Genomic DNA, 23,605 nt, shown 5'->3' on the forward strand with positions numbered 1-23,605 from the left:
GCCCAGTGGTTAAGTTCCCGCACTCTGCTTTGGTGGCCTGGGGTTTTGCCAGTTCGGATCCTGGGCCTGGACATGGCACCACTCATTAGGCCACGCTGAGGTGGCATCCCACATGCCACAACTATAAGGAACCACAACTCAGATATACAACTATGTACTGGGGGGACTTGGGGAGAAAAAGCAGAAAAGGAAAAAAAAAAAAGGAAAAAGAAGATTGGCAACAGTTGTTAGCTCAGGTGCCAATCTTTAAAAAAAAAATCTTTCTTTATCTCCTGGTACTTGTAGCAACCTGAAAAGGAACAAACAAATAGAGAAAAGCAAAAAGGTTCCCATGATGATAGATATGGTGGTAGTGAAAGTAAATACTTCATTATTCCTTTCCTTTGGGAACTTTGAAAAATATAATAAAACCCAAGGAAGAAACTAATAATCACTTGTATTCCATCATCTAGAATTAATCAATAATTTTTTGGCAAGTTTTTGCTTTCAGTCTTTTTTTCTCTGTGTCTACTGAAAAAAACTGCACAAGTGAAATATGAATATATTCTTTGTGAAACAAACAAAAGCACATTAAAGATAAAGCTAAAGTACTCTGACTACACCCCACCCAGGCCCAGCCCTTCTCTACCTCCTAGAGGCAATTGCTGTGTAATAATATCCTGTTTTAAAAAGTATCTGGAAACTTTTATGTCACTCTGGCATATGTGCCAGTGCCCAGGATATTCAGTGTTTATTTTTGAATTTTTCAAAGGCTGAATTGCTTTACTGTCACTGGTTGGATTTTCCAGGTCGTGAACACTAAGAATGAGTTTAGAGTATATTTATTAGGGAGTTCTTTTGAAAACAACAATTGTAGGAGGGAAGGGAGAGAAAACATGATTTGTCAGGGAGAAGTCAAACTGTCCACCAGCCTCAGTTGATCCAGCAGGGAACTACAGGGTAGAAGTGGTCTTTTGGAGTTGTCCCGCTTTGGGCCAAATGACTGACCTTTGGGCACCTGCCCCAGTCAGTCATTGGGTATGTGCCGCCTCCAGAAGGACATGGCCTTGGGCTACTGGGCTTTCTGCAGCTGAGGCAAACCCCGAGGGGCTGACAGCACTGTCAGCAGCTGGAGCAACATATCTTTTATTAAGAAATAGTAATTATTATCTAATTGTTTCGGAGGAATAATAATTGTCAGTTTAGTGTTTCAAAGTTAGAACTTTCTAAAATTGAGTTAAAGTTTGCAGTTATTTTTTATGAAGTTGGATATATTGGGGAAGAATTGTGAAAAGGAAAGATAACTGGGTTAGTTTTCATTACTGATTGGAAGAAGTGGCAAAATTGAAGATAAAACAAGGAATAATTGAAAAATAAATATTATTTTGTTGAATTAAAAAGCATTAATAGATTGTATCTGGGGCAAGATGAAATAGATGTACTTCTTCCTATCGCTCCCATTAAGTACACTAAAGACCCTGGACATTATATATAAAACCAACACAAGAAGACTCTGAGAAAGAAGATATCCAGTCTTTCTGTCCAAAGTAATCATTATTAAGAGTTTCTTATTTATCTTTAATAGAAAATTTTACTATAATGGAATCATGTCAAAAGACTTATTTTTCACATTGCCTTTATCATTAAATAATATATATTAGATTTTTCCATTTCCATATTTATGCATTTATCTCATTCTTTTTATTAGCTTCATTATACTGAATGGCTTTTTTTTTAGTAAGATGGTTTTTTAAAAAAACGCTGATGATCATTTAGATTGTTTCCCCATTTTTACTACTTTGAACTATTCTGTGGTAAAAATCTTTATACAGGTTTTTTGGAGTACTTTTCAAGTTTATCCAAAGTGTGAACTTTAGTGAGGTGGACTCAAGCTGTCAATATATTTACTTATTTCACTGAATCTAAATACGTGTGATTGGCAAAGAGAAATTTCAAAATGAGAGAAAATGGTGCATCAGGACTAGTCATGCCACCTAAGAAGTGTATGTAATGTAGAATAAAAATGAAAGGGACTGTGAAATGCTGCTAATCAAAGCTGTTGCTTTTGGCTACCCTGAGACACTCCTGTTTGTGTACACTGAGCTTGAAGCAGTATTAAGGATGGTTTTTATACTAAGGGATTTTCGCATTGTGCTGCCTCTAGAATTTACCTACTCCCCAGATTAAACTTCTTGAAAGTGGAACTCCGGTTGGGGAGGAGGGGCGAGTATACATTTAAACTTTGATAGCTGTTGCCAAATTGTCTTCTAAAAAAGTTGGATCAGTATATCTTTGCACTCATAGTATGTAAATGTGTATGTTTTCTCACATACTTGTTGATGTTATCAAATGATTTTCTTTGACAAATAAATTTTAAAAATGATAGATCTCATGTTTGGCCATGAAATATATATTAAACTGGAAATTTAAAAGTAAATTTATGCCTTGGTATATAAAACCTGATACTTGGATTCTTGCATTTTGCAATTTGAAATTCTGCTTGTTTATCTATTTTTTAAAAATAAAAAATTTTGGCTTTTCCCACTTAAATGTTAGAATGATTCAGTTATTATTTGGAGGAATTTCTCTGTGTTAATACTTTATAAGTGAGAGAAGTCTTCATTACTAATCAATGAAAAGCCAAAGTAGATATCATCTGAGTGGATTTTCTCATTTTAATACCTAATTTCCAAGTGTTCAGGCAGTTTTGATGTGCTGTATAAGAATGTCGATCTGATGAATGTGCCTATGGATCTGGGGAGGAGATTCATATCACAGCTTGCAGAATTGTTATCATTTATATATGGTCCTTATTAACCTCTGTTTTAACATGGGTGTACTGTTGCTCTTTCTCTTTGAGCAATAGCCCATTAAGGATAAAATTTAAGCAATATGTGACTGAATATGAAAAATGTACAACTGTATAACAGTCACAGCCATCGCTATGTCAAGCAGAATGTTTGGTTGAGTCGAGTGTGAGTGACAGAATCTGAAGAAGCTATATGGTATCCAGTAACCCCCTCGTACATGTTTATTGTGTTTTTAGAGTCAAATATTCTATTTTTAAAGGCGGATACTCTAAAAAATCTTTAGTTTTCTTAAAAAAGGTAATTGAAGTAGCTATTATTATAGCCTTTAACCATGTTGAATCCTTGGCACAACTTTATGAACCCGATGGTACACATGCATCGTGGTTTGGTTAATATTAATCTAGAACAAGGTCTCAGCAGTGGCACTAGTGACATTTGGGTCCAGATAATTCCTTTTGGGGCTTTCCTGTGCTTTGTAGTATGTGTGGCAGCATCCCTGGCCTCTTCCCGGTAGATGCCATTAACATCGCTCCCCCGAATTGTGACAACCAACTGAGGACAGTGTGACATAGTGAAGCAAAAAAAGAGACTGCACTTCACATCTAAACTCCTTATATGGGGCATTAATAGAGACAATTTAATATCTAAATATTTACAGATAAAATCTTTTGATGTCTGGGATTTGCTTTAAAAAAAGCATGTGTGTATGGAGCCAACTGGTGGCATAGTGGTTAAGTGCATGGGCACTGCTTTGGCAGCCTGGGGTTCGTAGGCCCAGAACCCTGGGCACGGACCTAGCACTGATTGTCAAGCCATGCTGTGGTGGCATCCCACATAAAATAGAGGAAGATTGGCACAGATGTTAGCTCAGGGGCAATCTTCCTCATACACACACACACAAATCCTGTATGTGTGTGTGTACACACGTGTGTGAGCATATATATGTGTGGAAGGAGGGTGGTGGTAAGCAGGTGAGGGTGTAGATGAAACAAGATTGAACAATAAAATAATTGGTGAAGTTGGTTGATGGGTACGTGGGGGGAGGGGGCTGTTATATATGTTTGACGTTTTATGTCATAAACAGTTTATTTTATATTTTTTACTTTTAAAAATTAATTTTTCACTAAACAGTTTAACATAGATTAGAATCTACTTAAAATTTAATCTGTTCTGTTGACAAAAAGTCTTTGGAGCTTTATTTAGTTTGGAGTCATTAATCAAATGTTTATTAGATTCCAGCAGAATGTCTATAAAATTCCAAACAGCTGTCATAGTAAGATAAAGCCAGGAGAAGAGTCTCCTGGGCTCTGACAGCCTCACAACCTCTCTAAAATGTCAGCAGCAAACTATAACCTCAGGTCAGTTAAATTCTAAAACAGAGGGGCTGGCCCCGTGGCCGAGTGGTTAAGTTCGTGCGCTCCGCTGCAGGTGGCCCAGTGTTTTGTTGGTTCTAATCCTGGGCGCGGACATGGCACTGCTCATCAAACCACACTGAGGCAGCGTCCCACATGCCACAACTAGAGGGACCTACAACGAAGAATATATAACTATGTACCGGGGGGCTTTGGGGAGAAAAAGGAAAAAAATAAAATCTTTAAAAAAAGAAATGAGGACGAAAAAAAAAATTCTAAAACAGAACTTAGTGGTGAGTATGTCAAATGATTCTGTTTTCCCCCTAAAGTGAACCAAAGCATGTTGTAGATTTTTATAATCTAATTGACAGGTAAAATTGCCCATTCGTTTGGTTTAAGCTTTAATTGTTTTCAGTATTTTCTCTGGTGATGCTATTTAATGCATGGCTTTGGAAATTCTATTATATCAAATAAAATTGATGGAAATACATGGGAAAAAATTAGGGTAATTGTATAACAATGTTAATTTTTTGTGTGTCATAAGCTATTGAATTTTCCTTGTAAATAAATTACTAAGCACCTACCATGTACAGAATACTGTCTGGTGATTTTTCAGTGTATATGGAATATGGTACAGCCATTAAGAAAATTAGGTAGGTCTCCATGTACTGGTATGGAAAGCTGTTCAGGTATATTGTTACTTGAAAAAAGCATCCTACAGAGCACTGTGATCTCATTTGTATAAAGACAAGAAAAGATAGGGAGATGGGGTACTATGTGAATATATAGGATGTGTGTGTGGTTACGTGTACACAGCAATTTCACGAGAGTGTAACTCAACAACCAGTTAGTGGTGGCAACCTCTGAACACAAGAAGTGCACAGTGCAAGTATAGGGGCATGACTGAGGGAGACTTGCAGTTTCTGCTTTACCTTTCAGTTCTTTTTGAACTTTCTGGCATAGTGGAGTTTTTTCGTTTTTTGTGTTTTTTTTTCTTTTTTTTTTATTGAGTTCATAGTAGTTTACATCATTGTGAAATTTCAGTTGTGCATTACGTCTTGTCCGTCACTATATATGTGCTCCCCTTCACCCCCTGTGCCCACCCCTCACCCCTCTTCCCCTGGTAACCACTGAACTGTTTTCTTTGTCTATGTGTTAGTTTGTCTTCCTCATATGAGTGAAATCATATGGTGTTTGTCTTTCTCAGTCTGACTTATTTGGCTTAGTTTAATACCTTTCAGGTCCATCTATGTTGTTGCAAATGGGATGATTTTGTCTTTTTTTCTGGTTGAGTAGTATTCCATTGCATGTATGTATATATATGTATATACACACACACACACTCACCACATCTTCTTTATCCAATCATCAGTCACTGGGCACTAGGATTGCTTCCATGTCTTGGCTATGGTGAATAGTGCTGCAGTGAACATAGATGTACATATGTTACTTTGGATTGTTGATTTCAAGTTGTTTGGGTAGATACCCAGTAGTGGGATAACTGGGTTGTATGGTATTTCTATTTTTTTGATTTTTGAGGAATCTCCATACTGTTTTCCATAGTGGCTGCACCAGTTTGCATTCCCACCAGCAGTGTATGAGGGTTCCCTTTTCTCATAGTGAAGTTTTTTAAATTCAAAATTTAAAGATGATGTATTATACAATTATAATGTATCATATAAAATTCTTTTTTATTTTTGGCCACTCATTTCTAAGGTTCTCCAAGATATAGCTTTATAATGGTGGTAATATATTCTCAGAATAAATGAAAACTTATACAAATCAGTAAGAAAACGACATTTAGAAAAAATGGGCAAAGGGAGTAAACTATTCAAAGAGAAAGCTCAGATGCCCAATAAGTGTATATAAAGCTATTTATCTGCACCTGTAATTAGAAAAATGTTAAGTAAAAGAACAATGAGATATTATTTCACATCCATCATATTGACAAACGCTTAAAAGTCTAATAATGCTAAGTGTAGTTGAGGATGTGGGCAAAAAAGAAAATTGGCTGTCTCTGGGAAAGTTGAAAATGTGTATATCTAGCATTTCTACTTCTAAGTGTATATCCTAGAGAAACTCTTGTACATTTGAACAAATGTATTCATTGCAACGTTGTAATAACACAAAATTGTGAATTATCTATGTTTTCATGATTAGGGGGTTACATTAATAAATTCTGGTGTATTCAAACAATGGAATACCATAGCAGTTAAAAGGAAGAGAGCTATTTTTGAGTAAAAAGTAATCAAGTTGCAAAAGGATAAAATTATACCATTCATGTAAATTTTCAAAACAGTTCTATTGTTTTTGGACACATACATGTGTGATCAAAGCACATGATGGGAGGAGTGTACACTAGCTTCAGATTCTTCATTGTATCAGGGGAGGATGGAGGAGAATGGTGTAGGAGTAGGAGGGCTGCAACTTGTATCTTATTTCCTTAAAAAATAAGAAGAACAGAACTGAATACGGCAAAACATTGATGTTTATGTTGTCTGGATGGTAGGTTGGACCATAGTTGTTAATTATATAATTCTGTGTGGTTTTCAGATTTTCTTAAACTGTACTGGAATTTTTAATATAAAATGTTTTTTAAATGTGCTATTCCAGTTGTCCAATTTCTCAGGATGCTTTGAAACTTGACTTGTTGCAAAGTTGTATAATATTGGATGTTTTCCTTTTCCAGAACAGAAAATAGAATAAACATTATTAACTCATTGTTTTCATAATATATTTCCTAGTTTTACATTATGTTCTCTATCTAAAACATTTTTTTTCCTTTTCAGACAGCATGTTTTCGTGAAGAAAGGGATGTTTTAGTGAATGGAGACAATAAATGGATTACAACTTTGCATTATGCTTTCCAGGATGACAATAACTTAGTAAGAATCATTTTATTTTGTTACTGTATTCTTATTAATTTTTTGTTGGCAGAATTTAACATTATTTTCTTTTAAGAATGTTTAAATGTAGATGTTATGTAGAAAACCACTGAAGTTTGGAGTATAAGATGTTTATTTGATATGTGATTTTTTTCCTGGATAATTCAGTACCTTTCCATTGATACTTTTTATGCTTTTTAATAAGCAAGTGAAAACCAAGTCCAAAAGATTTAACTTCTATAGAAGCTTAGGATTTTTTCTTTGCATGGTTTTCCCAATATATTTTATTTGTAGTATCCTGTTACTATTTGAAATTTTACATATTTTTCAAAGTGGCCATGTGCTACTTTAAGTAGAGCCACATTTAAAATCTAGGCCATATCTAATTTTATCTTGACATCATGAACTACTTGACATCATGAGCTACTTGACAAAATAAGGTGGGAAAGAACTTAGAGGAAAGTCAAAACATTAGAAGCACTGTGAGTGGGAGATTGAAGAGATGAACAAGTGAATAGGAAAATAAGGTGAAATTGACCACAGTTAAGTGTACAACTCCTTGGCCTGCTATTCAAGGCTCTTTGTTTTCTGACCCCAATTTTTATTTCAAAGTTTATTTTTTAGCGTGTGTTGAGTTCCTGCTATGTGCCAGGCACTACACTATGTACTGGGATATAAAAATTAATAAACATTTTTTTATTCATTTGGTAAATATTTATTGGCCATGTGCTGTATGCTCAGCACTGTTCTCTAGATTCTGGAGATTCGGTAGTGAATAAGACAAAGAATCTCTTTTCTTATTGTTCTTAATTCTCATGAGGGGAGTTAGACAATAAAATCCAAAATCAAGTAAGTAGTATTTTCGGATTATTTCAGATGAAGAAAATACAACAGTTATTCAAAAGTATGCAGTCAATGAGAACTGTCTTTTAAGACAAATATACATTAGCTAAACCAAGGGAGAAGAGGCGGAGAGGGCTCGGTGAGGAAAGCACGGAGACGTGAAGCAGCTTGTTAGATTCGTATCGATGAAGGATGGAAAAAGAGGCTTGGGGATGAGGGAGGAGAGATGAGAGTCACATCATGTGGCACCTTACGTGTTATAGTAAGGAAATTAGACTTTCACAACATGTTTTTTAAAAACAAGCTTTTTTTGGTTGTGGAACTCTTGTATTTGTGTTTTTTAAGTGATAGTTTATCTGAAAGCCTAGGCGTATAGAAATGGAACTGCCCTGCTTGATCTCTGGGCTTCCTCCGCCTTCCCTCACGATTCCTCAGGAGTCTCGCAGAGCGAAGTTTGAACGTGGCAGGAAAGGACTAGGGTTGTCTGAGGGATGAGAGGAAGGCGAGTGGGATTCAGTAACGAGGGGAGAGAGGGGTAAAGTGAGGCTTCCAGAGCGTGGACCGTGCGGAGGAGTTCAGATTTTATTCTCATTTCCAGAAGGGTTTTAAGGCGAGTACGGTGATCAGTTTTACATTTTACATAGAGCATCCTGGCTGCAGCGTGAACCATGGATTTCAGGGCACAGAATGAGAGGCCAGGAGACTAGTCAGGAGGCTTAAATATTCAGGTGACAGGTGCTGAGGGCTTGCGTAAAAGTGATCGTGTCCTGGCAGGGATGAAGGGGGGGGGATGGTTTCAGGTACTGTTTAGGAAGGAAAATAATCCCAACTTGCTGTGTTTGAGTGGATGTTATTAGAGGAGAGAGATGAGTTGGGGAAAATTGGAGGAAGAGAAAATTTAGAGTGAAGGGGAAGTGATTAGTTTAATTTGATATATGTTGGGTTTGAATTGTCATGTGATCCATTTAATGGGTTAGATATGTAAGTCTAGTGCTTCTGAGGGTGAATAACTACGGATCTTGGAGTTCTTATCTTGTAATCAGATTTCGGCAAACTACGGCCTGCAGCTCAAATCTGGCCCACCACCTTTTTTTGTACAGCCTGCAAGCTAAGAATTGTTTCTACATTTTTAAATAGTGGAAAAAAAATCAGAAGAAGTTATTTTGTGACATGTGACATTTTATTACATAAAATTCAAATTTCAGTGTCCATAAAGTTTTATTGGAACCCAGCCATGCCCATTGATTTATGTGTTGTCTGTGATTGCTTTTGTGCTACAGTGGCAGAGTTGACTAGTAGTGACGGAGACTGGCAAGTGACAGAGGGTAGCATGCTGTGTCTGTTACTCTCATCCCTTTGCACTGCTGCTCAGCACACTACAAATTGCAGTGACATTTATAACTTGATAGCATTTCAAGCACTATACATATTGCTGTACCATGACATTTCACTATTATTGTTATTAATAGTGCCTTTGCATCATATCAATATAAGAGAAGAAGAGAAAAGTAAATTTCAAATATCATACTTTTAAGGTAAAGTAGAGTGTGGGTTATTTTGTTAGCGAATTAAGTGACAACACAGTGTTTGTTATGCAACTATTATCAGTAGAAAGGTACTGATAGAATACAAGGCACATCTACACTGGCCAAACTGAGCTCTCCTGACAACATTCCCAACTCACAGGAAAGCAGCAGTCAGAAAGGTTGGAAAATCTAAGACAGAGTATCTTATCACGGCAGAATTTCTTCACAAAAATAAAAAATGAAAAGAGGCCACAACAGTTGTAAGTTCCTGAGTGGCTCATTTGTTAGCCAAGCAAGAAAAGCAGTTTACCAACATTGAGTTAATTAAATCATGTTTGAATGCAGCAGCCAAAGAAATGTGTCCACAGAAAACAAACTTGTCTAAGACTGTTAGCCTTTTGGTGAAAACAGTTGCTCAAAGAATTGAGGACTTTGGGAGCGGCATCAGTGGTTGATTATAAAACCACGGAAATGATTTTGAGTGGTTTTCTTTGGCTCTTGAGTTGAAAGATGTTACTGATTCTACTCAGTTGTTGTCATTTGAGGAATCCATGCTGAGTTTGAAGTAAGTGAGGAATTAGCCTCTATGAATAGTTTGCATGGAATAAATATAGTCAATAGTGTTTTCAAAGAAGTTGAGAAAACACCAATTTGGCACAACCTGAATTCGAATCTGCTAAGATATATTTCAGTTGAAAGTGGTAAAATGTGTGTGTAGCAGGAAAAGGCTTAGTTGGACAGCTTTACAAATATGTGAAAATATTAGGTGCTTAAAGCCTGTGGATATTCATTGCCTTATTAATCAGCTGGTTGTTTGCAGCAAATATTTGAATATCTTGTGTGATTGAACCAGTAGTATCAACATTGAACTTCATTCAGTCTCGTGGGAACAGCTGTTATCATTTCCATGAACTTTTGTCAGAAATCAAAGCTGAATATCCTGACTTGCTGTGCCATACAGCCAGTCAGTGGTTTTGCAGTGGTAACATTTTATTGGGATAGTTTGAACAAATGGCCAAGATTGAAATATTTCTGAACAAAAAAACCCTGCCCTCACCCATTACTATGAAATACTGAATAGCTTTGGAAGTTAGCTTTTCCTTAGAGTTGATATGTTTTTAAAATAAATTTAACCTAAAATTACAAGGCAAAATAGCACTTATATGCAAAACTTATGCTGTAGTGAAGTCATTTTGACAACTAATTTTGAATTAAAGTAATATCAAGCTACTTTATCTACTTCCTGAAGCAAAAAGAAGTGAGGTCTCCAGTCCCACCCACATTTGCTGCAGATGGCTCTTTTGGGCTCAAACTCCAGTTCTAGCATCAGTGTTTGGGACTTGATGCAGTGCAGAGGAAATGCCCATAGTTCAAAATCCATGTAACTGAGCAGTAAAGAATGTCCATTGTGTTCAAACAACATTGTTACATTACTTGTCCTTATATCCCTTACACGCTTACAGAAGATAATACTGTTTTTCAGACTTCAGAGTGTGACCCATTAGGGTCATAAAATCAATTTAGTGGGTTACAACCAGCATTAGAAAAAGAAAAGGAATAGAAAGGGGCTGGCCCGGTGGCATGGTGGTTAAGTTTGCGTGCTGCACTTCAGTGGCCGCGTTTGCAGGTTCAGATCCCTGGTACAGACCCACACACTGCTCATCAACCCATGCTGTCGCGGGCGGCGTCCCACATGTAAAAAAGAGGGGAAGGTTGGCACAGATGTTAGCTCAGGGACAATCTTCCTCAAGCAAAAAGAGGAGGATTGGCAACAGATGTTAGTTGAGGGCCAACCTTCCTCACCAAAAAAGAAAAAAAAGAGAAAATGATAGAGTTCGAATATCAAGAGTAAACATTGTTTCACGACACTTACGTCTTTTATAATATGTACTGAATCATCATATAAACCATATTTATTACTGTGAGTTGTAGTCAGAATTGTTTAAAAGTCCTAACATAGAGCTTTGCACATGTTAGTTGCTCCATTGTTAAATTGAATTGGAATGATATTTGGCTTGAATTTACCATACTTACATAAAATTTTAGGGGATGACTGTTTCAATGCAAATACAATCTGCATAGATTTGTCAGCAAAATTTGTAAAAGTAAATTAAACACATCCAGCCTTGGTGGTCTTGTGGTTAAGATTCAGGGCTCTCACTGCCTGGGAAGGCCTGGGTTCATGTCCCTGTCAGGGAACCACACCACTCGTCTGTTGGTTGTCACACTGTGGCCGCTGCGTGTTGCTGAAAGCTGTGCCACTGGGATTTCAAATACCAGCAGGGTCACCCATGGTTTCAGTGGAGCTTCCAAGGCTAAGACAGACTAGGAAGGACTTGGTCATCCACTTCCTAAAAAATTGGCCACGAATAGCGGTGGAGCATGTCTGATAGAGCCCTGGAAGGTGAGAGGATGGCACAAAAAGATGGGCAGGGTCCTGCTCTGCAGTCCACGAGGTCGCTGGGAGTCAGAATCCACTCCACAGCACTAACAGCAAATACCATGTTTCTTTATTTTGGAGGGGTAAAAGATTGCTAAAGACTGGGTCTGTATCTTTAATTTCTCTTTTATTATTCTGGTGCTCAGCACATGCTCTTTCTGTCATGGATGTAGTCAGCTTTTTTATTGAACACTGACTGTTTTGAGTAAAACAGAAACTGATCTTAGGATCAAGAACCCTGAGTTCTGGATCTCCCACTATCTAATGCATGTTTTGGCAAATTGTTTGACTTCTTTTGCCTGTGATTACATAACCATAAAGCAGGAATAACAGTTTGATCCTTATCTCCAGTATAGGGACATTATATAAATTTTCCTTCACCCTCATTCTGTAGCACCTACTTTATGGAGAAAATACACCCATTGGTTACTCAAGCGTGAGGTTTCCTAACTTTCCACTCCCTGGCCTCAGCATTCCTTTCATGCCCCCTACCCCTGTATGGATATCAAATTAGCCATATTTGTCCTTTGTATCTTTTCTCTCAGTGGGGAGGAGGTGTAGCTTTATCTTTAGGGTTTCCAACCTTTGCCTTTGACTTCGTCACCTCTGGCCCTTTGTAGAACTTTATTCCATTGGTCGACTTCAATTTGACTAGACTTTTCCCTCTACGATCAGAGGTCTAGATACCTGAAAAGTTAGTGGTCCTTACCTTCGTCTCTCATTTCACCCTCCTGAGGTAACTAACGTTAAGTTTGCTGTATCCTTTCTTTTTTTTTCATGCTTTATATAATTGTATGTTTCTGTATGTATGTATGTTTTCTTTCTTTTTTATAAAAATGGGATCACAAAATATATATTACTCTGCAGCTTACTTTTGTCCCTTAAACTATCTCCTGGGCATATATTTATTCTTTTAGGCAACTGTATAATGTGTCATAGAGTGGATATGTTGAATGGAACCATGCAAGTTTCCTTGTTGATCTCCATTTGTATTGTTTCTGATTTGGTGCAGTTATCAACAGTGCTGTGCCATAAACATACTTGCCCATATTCCTTACTTGGTAGAGCTTTTATTTTAATTGACTATTTTCCTAAGAGTAGAAATGCTAGATCAAGGGTATGAACATCTTTTAAAATTTCAACAGATACTGTGAAGGTGCTTTCTGAAGGGGTCGTAGTATGTCATCCCCCCAAGAGCAGTTTTGTTTCGCATCCCTCTCCCTAGAGCAGTCATGTCTTTTTGCTGATCTGATTGGTGAAAAATGGTATCTCACTGTTGCTTTGGTTCTCATTTTCCTGACTGCTCTTGAAGTTGAACATGTGTTAATTGGCTAATTGTGTTTCTTCTTCTTCTGTTAATACCCTCAGCCCAGTTTTGTTTGATTGGATGTCCCCTTCTGAACAACTGGTAGGATCTCTTTATGTTAGGATTCTTTTCTTCTTGTCTTGTCTTGTGAATATTACCTCTCAGTCTTAAACTTGTTTAAAGACACCTTAAACTTGTTTAAAGATACCTTAGCCATATTGAGTAATATTTTAAAGGTAGTCCATGAGTAAGAACTTATCCTACAACATATTAAATTTTACTGTAAAATTAATCAGAAAAATATGATATTGATATAGGAATAGACGACCATAGCAGAATAGAATACCTAGAAACAGATCCAAGTGTATTTATCGTCTTAAAATACAATGAGGGAGCATTTCAATTAAATTGGAGGAAAGAATGGATTATTTAACTAATTGTTTATTTAAACTATTTATTAAACTATTTATTTTAGCTATTTAACTGTTTTAGATACTTGACCCTCTATAAATAAGAAAATAGTCTTCACACCTTGTACAAAAATAAATTTCAGACGAATGAACCTGATTCAAAGGTTGGGTTCTTTTCCATTAAGAACCTACAGCAATACCCTATGCTTATCCCTGTCAAATTATATTATACTGAAATTACCCATTAATTTGTGTTTTCTCCTCCATTAGATTGTAAATTCCATGAAGGTGTGTCTTATTCATTCTAGTATCTCAGTTGCATAAGTGTACTGTCAGCACATAGTAAGTACTTAGATAAATGTCTGTGTTATTAGTGAATGAACTTACTTGTTCCTCTTGTGTTCTGTATCCTATTTTCCATTCTCAAGAAGATTATTTACACAATAAAACATATTGTGGAAATCTATCTACTTTGCCCTTAAACCTGTAGTCGTGATATAGTTAAGGGAGGCCAGGGGCCTGGAATAGGATTGTGATAGTGGGTAGGGATAGAAGTAGGTGGATTCCACAGAAATTTAGTGGGAAGTAGATTCAACAAGACCTTGGTGATTTAATAGAATGTTATGGTGAATAAAGGGGAAAACATAAAAGAATGGCTTCCAGGTCTTGGAGACATGCACTGGGATTTATTACAGAGGAAAAAGAGCTTTTTTTCCCACTTGAGGTTATTATTTGTCTGCCTTTTCTGATGTACCTTGTCTCCCTAACACTGAAACCCCATAGCAAGTACAGTTCATTTTCAACTCATTGCTTTTCTCTTGAGAATGTTCTTCTGTGTTTTCTGCCCCTTGCTCTCCCAGTTGCTGGATTCTGTCTTCGTAACAGCTAATTTACCTCTGAGGGCAAGGCAGGGAAACAACGTAGTAGGCAAAGCCAGGACTGTCTAGCAGGCAGCAGGAGAGGAAAACTGGGAATACGTGTGTATTCATCATGTTTTATTCTGTCTCGAGGAAGTTTATTCACCATAGAAGAGGTTCAGTAAAGCACATGGAAAGGCTGGAAGAGAAGAGATCCATGGGATTTGGGGTTTATTAAGAGGAAGCACATAGCAGTATGTGAAGGAAAGTAGAAGACAGATGATGACTCAAGGTGACCACCACTTGAGTGGTGACCATGGGTGGCAGAAATGTTGAGAGAATTACTTTTTAGAAGCTGCTGGTAGGTGGTGTACTCAGACTGTTAGGACTCGGGTGTGCCAGGAATAGAGTACACGGTTGGGAGGAAAGCCTTTGACATATGACCTTTCATCTCTCTATCTTCTGGGTTTTTTATCTGTATTTGGTACAAAAAAGTCCTGATTAGCACCTACTAAATGTTTGTTGAAGGAATGAGTTATATTCTGTCACTTTCTATGTATAAATATTGGATTCCAATTTTAACAGCAGACTTGCTTTCTTTATTTGAAAAGTTTCCATGTTTGCTACTCAGAGTACTTCTTTTTAAAGTAAGAGATGTGGATTTCTTCTCCACATCCATTGCCATTTCAAGCAACATGTTTATGTTAACAAAATTTTATTACGTTAAATTGGTTAGTTCTAATCTTCATGATAGAGTCTGCTAAACGTTAGGCCTAGTAAATATAGCAAATAAACCATAGACCAGGATTTGAAATATATTGTTTCCCTAATTTTCAAAGATTTAAAAGCCGAAATTAGTGTTTTTTTAAGCAAAAATTGCCTGGACTTATAATTTTAGAGTGTAGTAATAAGAATGTGGATCTTCTCGAGACTCTAAATCTTAGTGCTAATTTGGTGATATCTCTGAAATAATATCTCATTCAGTAATAAAATCATAACTTCTAGGCATTATAACTGACATTTAAATATCTTCTATTTACTAGCCTTCATGCTAAGTACTACAATGTGGAGAAAGTATCATTATTGTAGTTGAGAAAATATAGTATCAAAGAGATTAAATAATTTTTCAGAAGCTACATATAACCCAGAGTAAGGATTTGCATACAGGTCTCTCTGACCATAAAGCCCATCTTTCTACTATGTCTAGGTTTCCTTCACCTTAAAAAATAAAATAAAATAATATAACATACACCTGTATATGTAGTACATGTTTATAAAGCAGTGTAGAACACAGCAGAAAGCTGTGACGTCGTCTGTAATCTAAGAACCCGGAGATAATCCCTGTCAGCATTTTGGCGTATATTGTCTTTTCTTATGATGGGTGTTCCACACACCAAGCATTTCTGCGGCACCAGCAGGGTGTCCTACAGTTTAACGCAATTCTGTAACTGTCTACATGGAGATAGTGTCAGATCCCACAGGTTAAGGGGTCAAGTTCTACAGGACTGCCCACCCCTCCCTAGTCAAGTCACAAGTCCAGGCTGTTCCTTGTGCTTCTGACCAAGATTGGAGATTCTCGCAAACCCCTCCTCGGTTTGATTAATTTGCTAGAGCAGCTCATAGAACTCAGGAACAGCCCAATGAACGAGATGCAGAGGGCAAGGTATGAGGAAAGGGGTGGGGAGCTTCATGCCTCCTCTGAGAGCGTGCTGCTCTCCCAGCATCTCCCTTTGTTTGCAACCCTGGGAGCTCTCTGAACCCCATCCCTTTGGGTTTTTTATGAAGGCTTAATTACATAGGCATGGTCAATTAAATCATTATTAATTGATGATTGATTCAACCCCTCCACCCCTTTCCCTTCCTTGGAGTTTGGGGGTGGGAGGTAGGGAGATGGGACTGAAAGTTCCAGCCTTCTAAGCTTGGTGTTCTCCTGGCAACCAGTTCCCAGCCTTAGGTTAGGACTTTCCAAAAGTCATCTCATTAACATAAACTCAGGTGTGGTTGAAAGGGGCTTGTTATCAATACCGAAAGACACCCTTATCCATCACTTAGGAAATTCCAAGGATTTTTAGGAGCTCTGTGCCAAAATATATGTATCTCTTATTATAAATCACAATGCACACACATACCCATCAGAGTCTCTATCTAAAATTAGTTGTCTTCTGTTTATATATACCTACGAAAAGTCCATTCTGATATTTGTACACTGTCAGAAATGGGAAGAGAAACATGTATATAGTGGTTTCCAAGTGCTGGTTATAATAAAGTTGTTACTGGTCCAAGATGAAATAAGGAAAATGTAGTGACAGTGAAGATGAATTTATTCAGCATAAAGAACTGTGTTTTATTCTGAGTTTTTAAAAGCCTTTTTGGAGAATTAAAATGTTCATCCTTCTGTGAGATGTTGGTAAAACTGTAGTCTGCTGTTGTAGGTGATGATGACGGTGTTGCTTTTCCATGTTGTTACTTTGTAAGCTGCAACAACAAAACAATGATAGTCCTATGTTCCCGGCCCCAATTTTTGAAAATTTTATTTTACTGTTTTATGAAATTTACAACTCTTGTAATGACTACTGATGATCATCTTACACAGCTTCTTGTTAATTAACAACACAAGTGTTTGATCCAGTGCTATTTGACCTTGAGTTACATTAAATATATTAATTTTTCACCTTATTATTTATTGAGTACATTTTATTTTTTTCATTCCCAGTACCTGGTTATGGATTATTATGTTGGTGGGGATTTGCTTACTCTGCTCAGCAAATTTGAAGATAGATTGCCTGAAGATATGGCTCGATTCTACTTGGCTGAGATGGTGATAGCAATTGATTCAGTGCATCAGCTGCATTATGTACACAGGTGAGTAAGACTCAGTGAGGGGGCGGAGTGTATAAATGTTCAAAGAGATGTTTTTGTAGGAAAGTAATAATTTTGATGGCTGTGGAATAATTTCTTCTTTGTGAACTGATTGACAAGTGCAATGGTTTATTTAAAATTCTCCCTACACATGTGTATGATAATGTATATAGTTTAAGATGGAATGAAAAGAAAAAAGTGGGCCTATTTACCAAATGATTTTTGTGCAGGATTGTTCTTATACCTGTTGACACATGTTAAAAACCTCTTTCTGTGTAAACAGCTGATAATAATTTATGTATAATAAAAATTTTTTAATGTATTGGATGGTTTAAACAGGCAGTCTCACATTTTAAAAGGAAAGAAGATAGGAAGTCACAAAGTTACTGGTGAATTAATCTTTCAAACGAGAAAATCTTTGAGTTGTGTAAAATGTGAGAAAGAGTAAAGAGATGCTAAGGAGAAGCCGGTAAAGGGATACAGCTATGGTGGAAAGAAACTGGACCGTTTTCTAAGACAGTGGTTTGAAAACTTTAGCATGCTTGAGAATCACGTGGAGGGCTTATTAAAACCCAGATTGTTGGGTCCAAGTTTCTGATTTGGTAGGTTGGGTGGGGCTGGGGAATTGGTATTGCTAATACCTTCCCAGGTGATGCTGCTGCTGGTCCACTGAACACACTTGCAGAACTTCTGCTCTAAGACGGCAGTGACTCTTTCTTTTAAGTTGTGGATGATGACAGTAATCTCTGAAGAACAGAAATGTGGGAAGATGAGATAGTTTCTGTTTCAGTGTTTGTTTTTTTAAGATGTGGGTATCTTATGCTGATTGATTTCATTAGTAATGAAGTTCTAGGACATTATTAAAGAAAGAATATTTTGGTTAAAAATGTTGTATCTATCAGATCTCAGTTTAGCTCTTGCCTATTCATATGCTTTTCTCTGTTGATATCTGATAGTCACAAATTTTATTGAAAATAAAAACGTGAACATCCTTTGAAAATAGTAAAGCACAATTCAGTTTTTAAGATGGTACTGTGATCTCAAGAATGAATTACAGGATGAGAAACCAAAGCACTTTTTTTTTTTACTCAAACAGTAACCCCAGGTCCTAGCTGAGGACCATCATTTACAAATACTTTAAAAATTTCATTTAATTGAACATTTAGACAATGTTAGTCTTAGACTCATGGAGTTTAGAGAAACTTTTCCCCGTTCATGTCTAAATTCTCGACAAGGAATGATTGCTTCTGAAAATAATTCATATAGATTGGAGATAGTGAATGTAAGGTTTTTGTGTTACCCTCCGTTCTGCCAGGCTTGTGACAAAGATTCTTAACTGATCACAAGACCCTTTCCCACTGACTATATATGCTGTCTTATGATTCTTCTCAACACAGCAGTATAGGTAACAACTGTCTTTCTGATACTGACATGTGGATTGAAAACCATTTCAACCCTGAGCTCTGCTTAAGTACCTCTAATTTTACAAGGTACTTAATCTTAAATGAATCCTATTTATTCCATTGTTGAACAGCTCTGATATTATAGAATTTTAGTCTATGTTAAGCTGAATTTCTTTTTCTCCTAATTGTTGGTCCTAGAATTTTGCCTTCAGAGACATGTATAATAATCTAGTTTATCTTACAGTTATCATGCCTTCTGAAGTTGTCTTTTCTTTAGGTTAAACATCTGAACATCTATAGTTTCTTTGTTATCATCATTTACATACGCCTTCTCTCTCCAACTGTCTTATACACACACTCTTACCCTGTGCCCACTTCCATGCCTCTTCTCCCTCCCTCCTTGTCTCTCCCTTTACCCTTCGGTGGACTGCTTCTGGTGTGTCAATGCACTTCTTAAAATGTGATTCCCATTTTCTGGATAGACTATTTTCAGCAAATGCTTCACTGACGAAATATTTATTGAGTCCTCTTTTGTAAATAGGACTGTGCTAAACTATGTGAAATTTTAAATAAGTATAGCACATAGTCCTGACTTTTTTTTTCTTTGATGAAGATGATTGGCCCTGAGTGAACATCTGTTGCCAATCTTCTTCTTTTTGCTTGAGGAAGATTGTCCTTAAGCTAACATCTGTGCCAGTCTTCCTCTATTTTGTATGTGGGTTGCTGCCACAGCATGACTTGATGAGCAGTGCGTAGGTCTGTGCCTGGGATCCAAACCCATGAACCCCAGGCTGCTGAAGTGGAGCACATGAACTTAACCGCTATGCCACTGGGCTAGTCCCTAGTTCCGACTTTTAAGAAGCTTCCAGTCTGTTTGAGGACACAAAACAGGAGACATAAATAAAAATTAAAGAAATACAAGTTGAATCATCATTTAGGGCAAAAGTCTAAGAGATGAAATGAGTCCATTTTGAATCATGTGAGAGATTGTGAATTGCTAAATGAATCATGTAAGCAAATTACAGTGAGCTCATAGAAATGAGTAATGAGCTTAATTCTAATGGTCATTTCTAATAGTTACTGAACTCTTACTATGTGCTCTGGACTTTACCTATATTATTCTAATTCGAACACTAATTCTATGGTTTGAATGTCCTCTAAAATGGATGTTGTCCCGTTTTACAGATGAGGAAACCCAGCCTCAGAGACATGAGTCAGTCAGTAGCATAACCTAGATTAAAATCTAAGTCAGGCTGATAGCAGAATTTATGCTCTTTGTGCAACATCATATTGCTCATAAGAGAAGCCTTTAAGGGTTGGGCTTTGAAGAATGAGAATGCCTATACCTAGGCAGAGAGGAAGGTGTTCTAGAACAAGGCAATGGTAGGAGAAAAGCTCCTAAGCAAGCAGATGGCAGTTCTGGAGAATGGGCAGCAGACCAGTTTGGCCAGAGATGAGAGATCACGTTGAGTTGAGTAAGAGAGAACTTTGTAAAGACAGATTTTGGTCCTTACTGTGGAAGCTCTTGAATACCATACTGTAGACTTTACAGCATATCTTGGTAGCCGAGAAGCTACCATTAATTTTAGTTAATGAAGTGTTTGATTAAAGTAGTGTGTTAAGTGAGTTGGTTTTATGGTAACCTACATGTCATAGAGTTTCATGTTTTGTCAAGTTTCAGAATGTTTTATAATTATGAACTCCAAATCGGGGAATTAGAGAATACAAAAAGGGAGTAGTGGAGACTGGATGTGTTTAAGGAGGGAAATACTTTTTCCCTGCTTGTGTTCTTTTTAAATAAACTTATTTCCAAACATACGAAATACATTATTGGTCCTCTACTAATAGCATAAAAACTTTCACAAGAAAATTTTGTCTCCACTTATGCATGGTTTTATCAAGAAATAGATGAGCAATTGAAAGTAGCAAATGATAGGAATAATCAAATCATATGTGCACAGCTTCCAAGTGTTCAGCACCTTGTGACGTTTCAATCAATAACATATGCAGTGTCCTTTGAAATTTCTAGGAATATATTTTTAAAAAACAATGGTAAAGTGTCATATTACCTCTTTGCAAATGAGATGTTAAGTGAAAATAAGATGGAAGAGATAGAAATGGAGATATGGAAATATTAATAAAAGAGATTGATTTTGGATAGCTATAAAATTGATTTGCAAACTGATCTGATAAATAACTGTTTTCTAGTAACATTGTATAGTGAAAAAGCGTTAAACTAGGTGTCAGAAGATTTATTTTCTCTGCTTGCTCCTCCGTAAGCTTTTTGAGTTTAGATTTCAAAACAACATGTTTTATTATTGAGGTTAGAGCAACTTGGAACTTTTTATTAAAAAAAATAGTCCTCTTGTAGAGGTGAAAAGATGCTTACTGAAGAGTTAATGACTAGCTGCTGATATCTAGACCATTTCCTTGTTGTTATATTGAGGAACTCGAGAATGTTATGGTATTATAAAGATAAACACTCATAAGGGTTTATTACTGTTACTTTCTACTGAGAACTCAGTAGCTTCTTCCTTTTTAAAGGAGGCAGGGAAAGGATGCAGTGGATTGAGGAGAGAGGAACTGTGGTATTATATAGTAGAACAGCTAATACTGGTGAGTATTGTTTGGTGGAATTAGAAGTAATGAGTGGCTAAAGGACTTGAAACTCTTTAAACATTAAAGATGTCAGGTCTCCCCAAATTGATCTATAGATTTAATGCAATCCCTATCAAAATCCCAGCAAGATTTTTTTTTTTTTAATTTTTGAATCCAGGCAAAAGTAGTAGTGTTATGCTAATCACCCTGGATTTGCTATGGTGCTACAGCTATAATATGTTGGAGGGTTGGGGGGCTGTTGAGTGGAAGGGTTCATGGGACTCATTGTACTACTTTTGCAATTTCCTTTGAGCCTATAATCATTTCAAAATAAACGGTTTTTAAGAAAAAGAAGTATATCTATTACTTGCTCTTCTGAAGTCTGGAAACCAAGCCCAAGAAACTCTACATCATGTTACACCTGCAATTCGTATAAATTTTGGCGAATTCCTCAAGATTGCCAAATTTGCTTAGGCTCCTGGCCTGCCAGGAGGTGATTTTTCTTACCACCTGTAAGGCTGGGTGTCATTGGCCTATAGCTGATATGCAAATCATGGTGTAGGCTGAGTCCCCTCAGTGGGGAAGAGTCAGTACTGAGGAGGACCCAGGACTGAACCCTGAGGAGCTCCAGGGTTTCAAGCCTGGGGGGAGTAGGAGTAGCTGGCAGAGCAGACTGAGATGCAGCAGATTGAGAGGCCAGAAGGAGAATAGTGAGAGGGTGGACGAGGTGTCATGTGCAAAATGAAAGTAAACCACTTTCTCTTTATATTGAATTACATTAATGTCTCAACTGACACATTTCAAACAGACATTTAATATCTTTTTTCCTGGGTGTTGGGCGGGGAGTGTGTAGAGGTGGCTGTAGGATATTGCTTTTATGTAAATAATATGCTCTTTACCTCAATTTGTTGTCTTTTGAAAAAAGAATAAGTTTAAGAAAATACTTCTGCTTATAGTTGTGCAATTTTTTTATTTTTTGGTGAGGAAGATTGGCCCTGAGGTAAGATCTGTGCCAATCTTCTTCTGTTTTGTATGTGGGACGCCTCCACAGCATGGCTTGATGAGCAGTATGTGGGTCCATGCCCAGGATCTGAACCCGCAAACCCTGGGCCACTGAAGCAGAGCACACAAACTTAACTGCTATGCCACTGGGCCAGCCCCGGACAAATTTTTAATTTTGTAAACTCATTCGTTCATCATGAAAGTATTGTTCAACAGTACTGTTTTCCCAGTGTTCTAGCTACTTTCTTGAGTGAGAGATGCAGTAGGAGTGGAGGAAATAGTCCCTCATTTTGAGAAGTTACTTGAAGATAAGCTTAAATGTAATAATAGAGAGCACTTAAATGACAACAAAAACAGGTTAAAAAGAAAAGCAGTAAAAATTATATACCTAAACATTATGGAGATGTAAAACAAAAGAGTGAATAAGGTCGGTAAAAAGTGAATTAGGAAGACCTCTTGGAAAAAGCCGTGTCTATGATAGGAAGAAGGTACTTCAAGAGATTGAAATAGCCTAGCTAAGGAGGGAGGGCAAAAGCAAGCAAGATGTGCAAAGAATGACCAGTAAGGGCCAGAAATAATATTTCATCACTGTTTTGATATTAAAGATCTCACTTGAATACTTTGAAAAATACAGTATAAGGAAATATTAATGTTATAAAAGCATGTCCATTTTTCCCTATGCTTTTAACAAATGGTTGTTTTTTTCCTGTGTTTATTGAAATACTATTTGGCAGTTATAAAATGCCTTCTTTTCAATCAGCTGTCAATTCAGATTTTAGACTTTGCCAGAGATGCACTTTAATTTTCAACTTGAAGTTTGAATGCCAGCATTTTCATTTTTGATTCACTGAATAAGCTGTTTGCGTTTTAAGGGTATGTCCTTTCTTCTCAATAATTTATTTGCTTAAATGCAAAATTTGTGAATAGAGATTATTTCTAATGACTAAATGGCATCATGTGGTATGACTGACTCAGGTTGATTAAAGTGTCTGCCAAATACTTTGGGTATAGAAAAGTAAGCTCTAATTATAGGTTGAAAAAAAACCCCAACTTATTTCTAAACATGTTAACTGAACTCAGGAATAGACTTGGTGTTCAAATTGTCAACCACAGCTTCAAAAATGGTAATCATCGAAGACACAAAATCCTACTAGAACAACAACAAAATAAACTTGATCTGATTAGAATGTCATGTTTGATTATCCTGTGGTTTAGTTTTAGATGATAAAAATGGAAAGATGAGGACTTTTCTGGTGTTTTCCAATACCACATAGATAATCAGAATGTTGACTGTGGTACCAAAATGTTGCCAGCTGATAATTGTGTGTCGTTCAG

General features: G+C 36.8%; 1 protein-coding gene across 20 annotated transcripts in view; it reads left to right on the forward strand.

Moving 5' to 3' along the window:
* Window positions 1–23,605, forward strand: part of CDC42BPA (CDC42 binding protein kinase alpha) — a 327,011-nt gene that overhangs the window by 113,172 nt on the left and 190,234 nt on the right. For all 20 annotated transcript variants that reach the window (XR_011434078.1, XM_070255597.1, XM_005607958.4 and 17 more), the window contains 2 exons: window positions 6,931–7,026; window positions 17,122–17,270. Coding sequence is in view for 19 of the 20 variants with exons in the window: in XM_070255597.1 (XP_070111698.1) it covers window positions 6,931–7,026; window positions 17,122–17,270 (245 nt within the window). In the remaining variant the exon portion in view is untranslated. The remainder of the gene's footprint in view (window positions 1–6,930; window positions 7,027–17,121; window positions 17,271–23,605) is intronic.

The sequence above is a fragment of the Equus caballus genome, chromosome 30 (genome assembly GCF_041296265.1).
Source record: "Equus caballus isolate H_3958 breed thoroughbred chromosome 30, TB-T2T, whole genome shotgun sequence".
In the NCBI taxonomy this organism is placed as follows: Eukaryota; Metazoa; Chordata; class Mammalia; order Perissodactyla; family Equidae; genus Equus; species Equus caballus.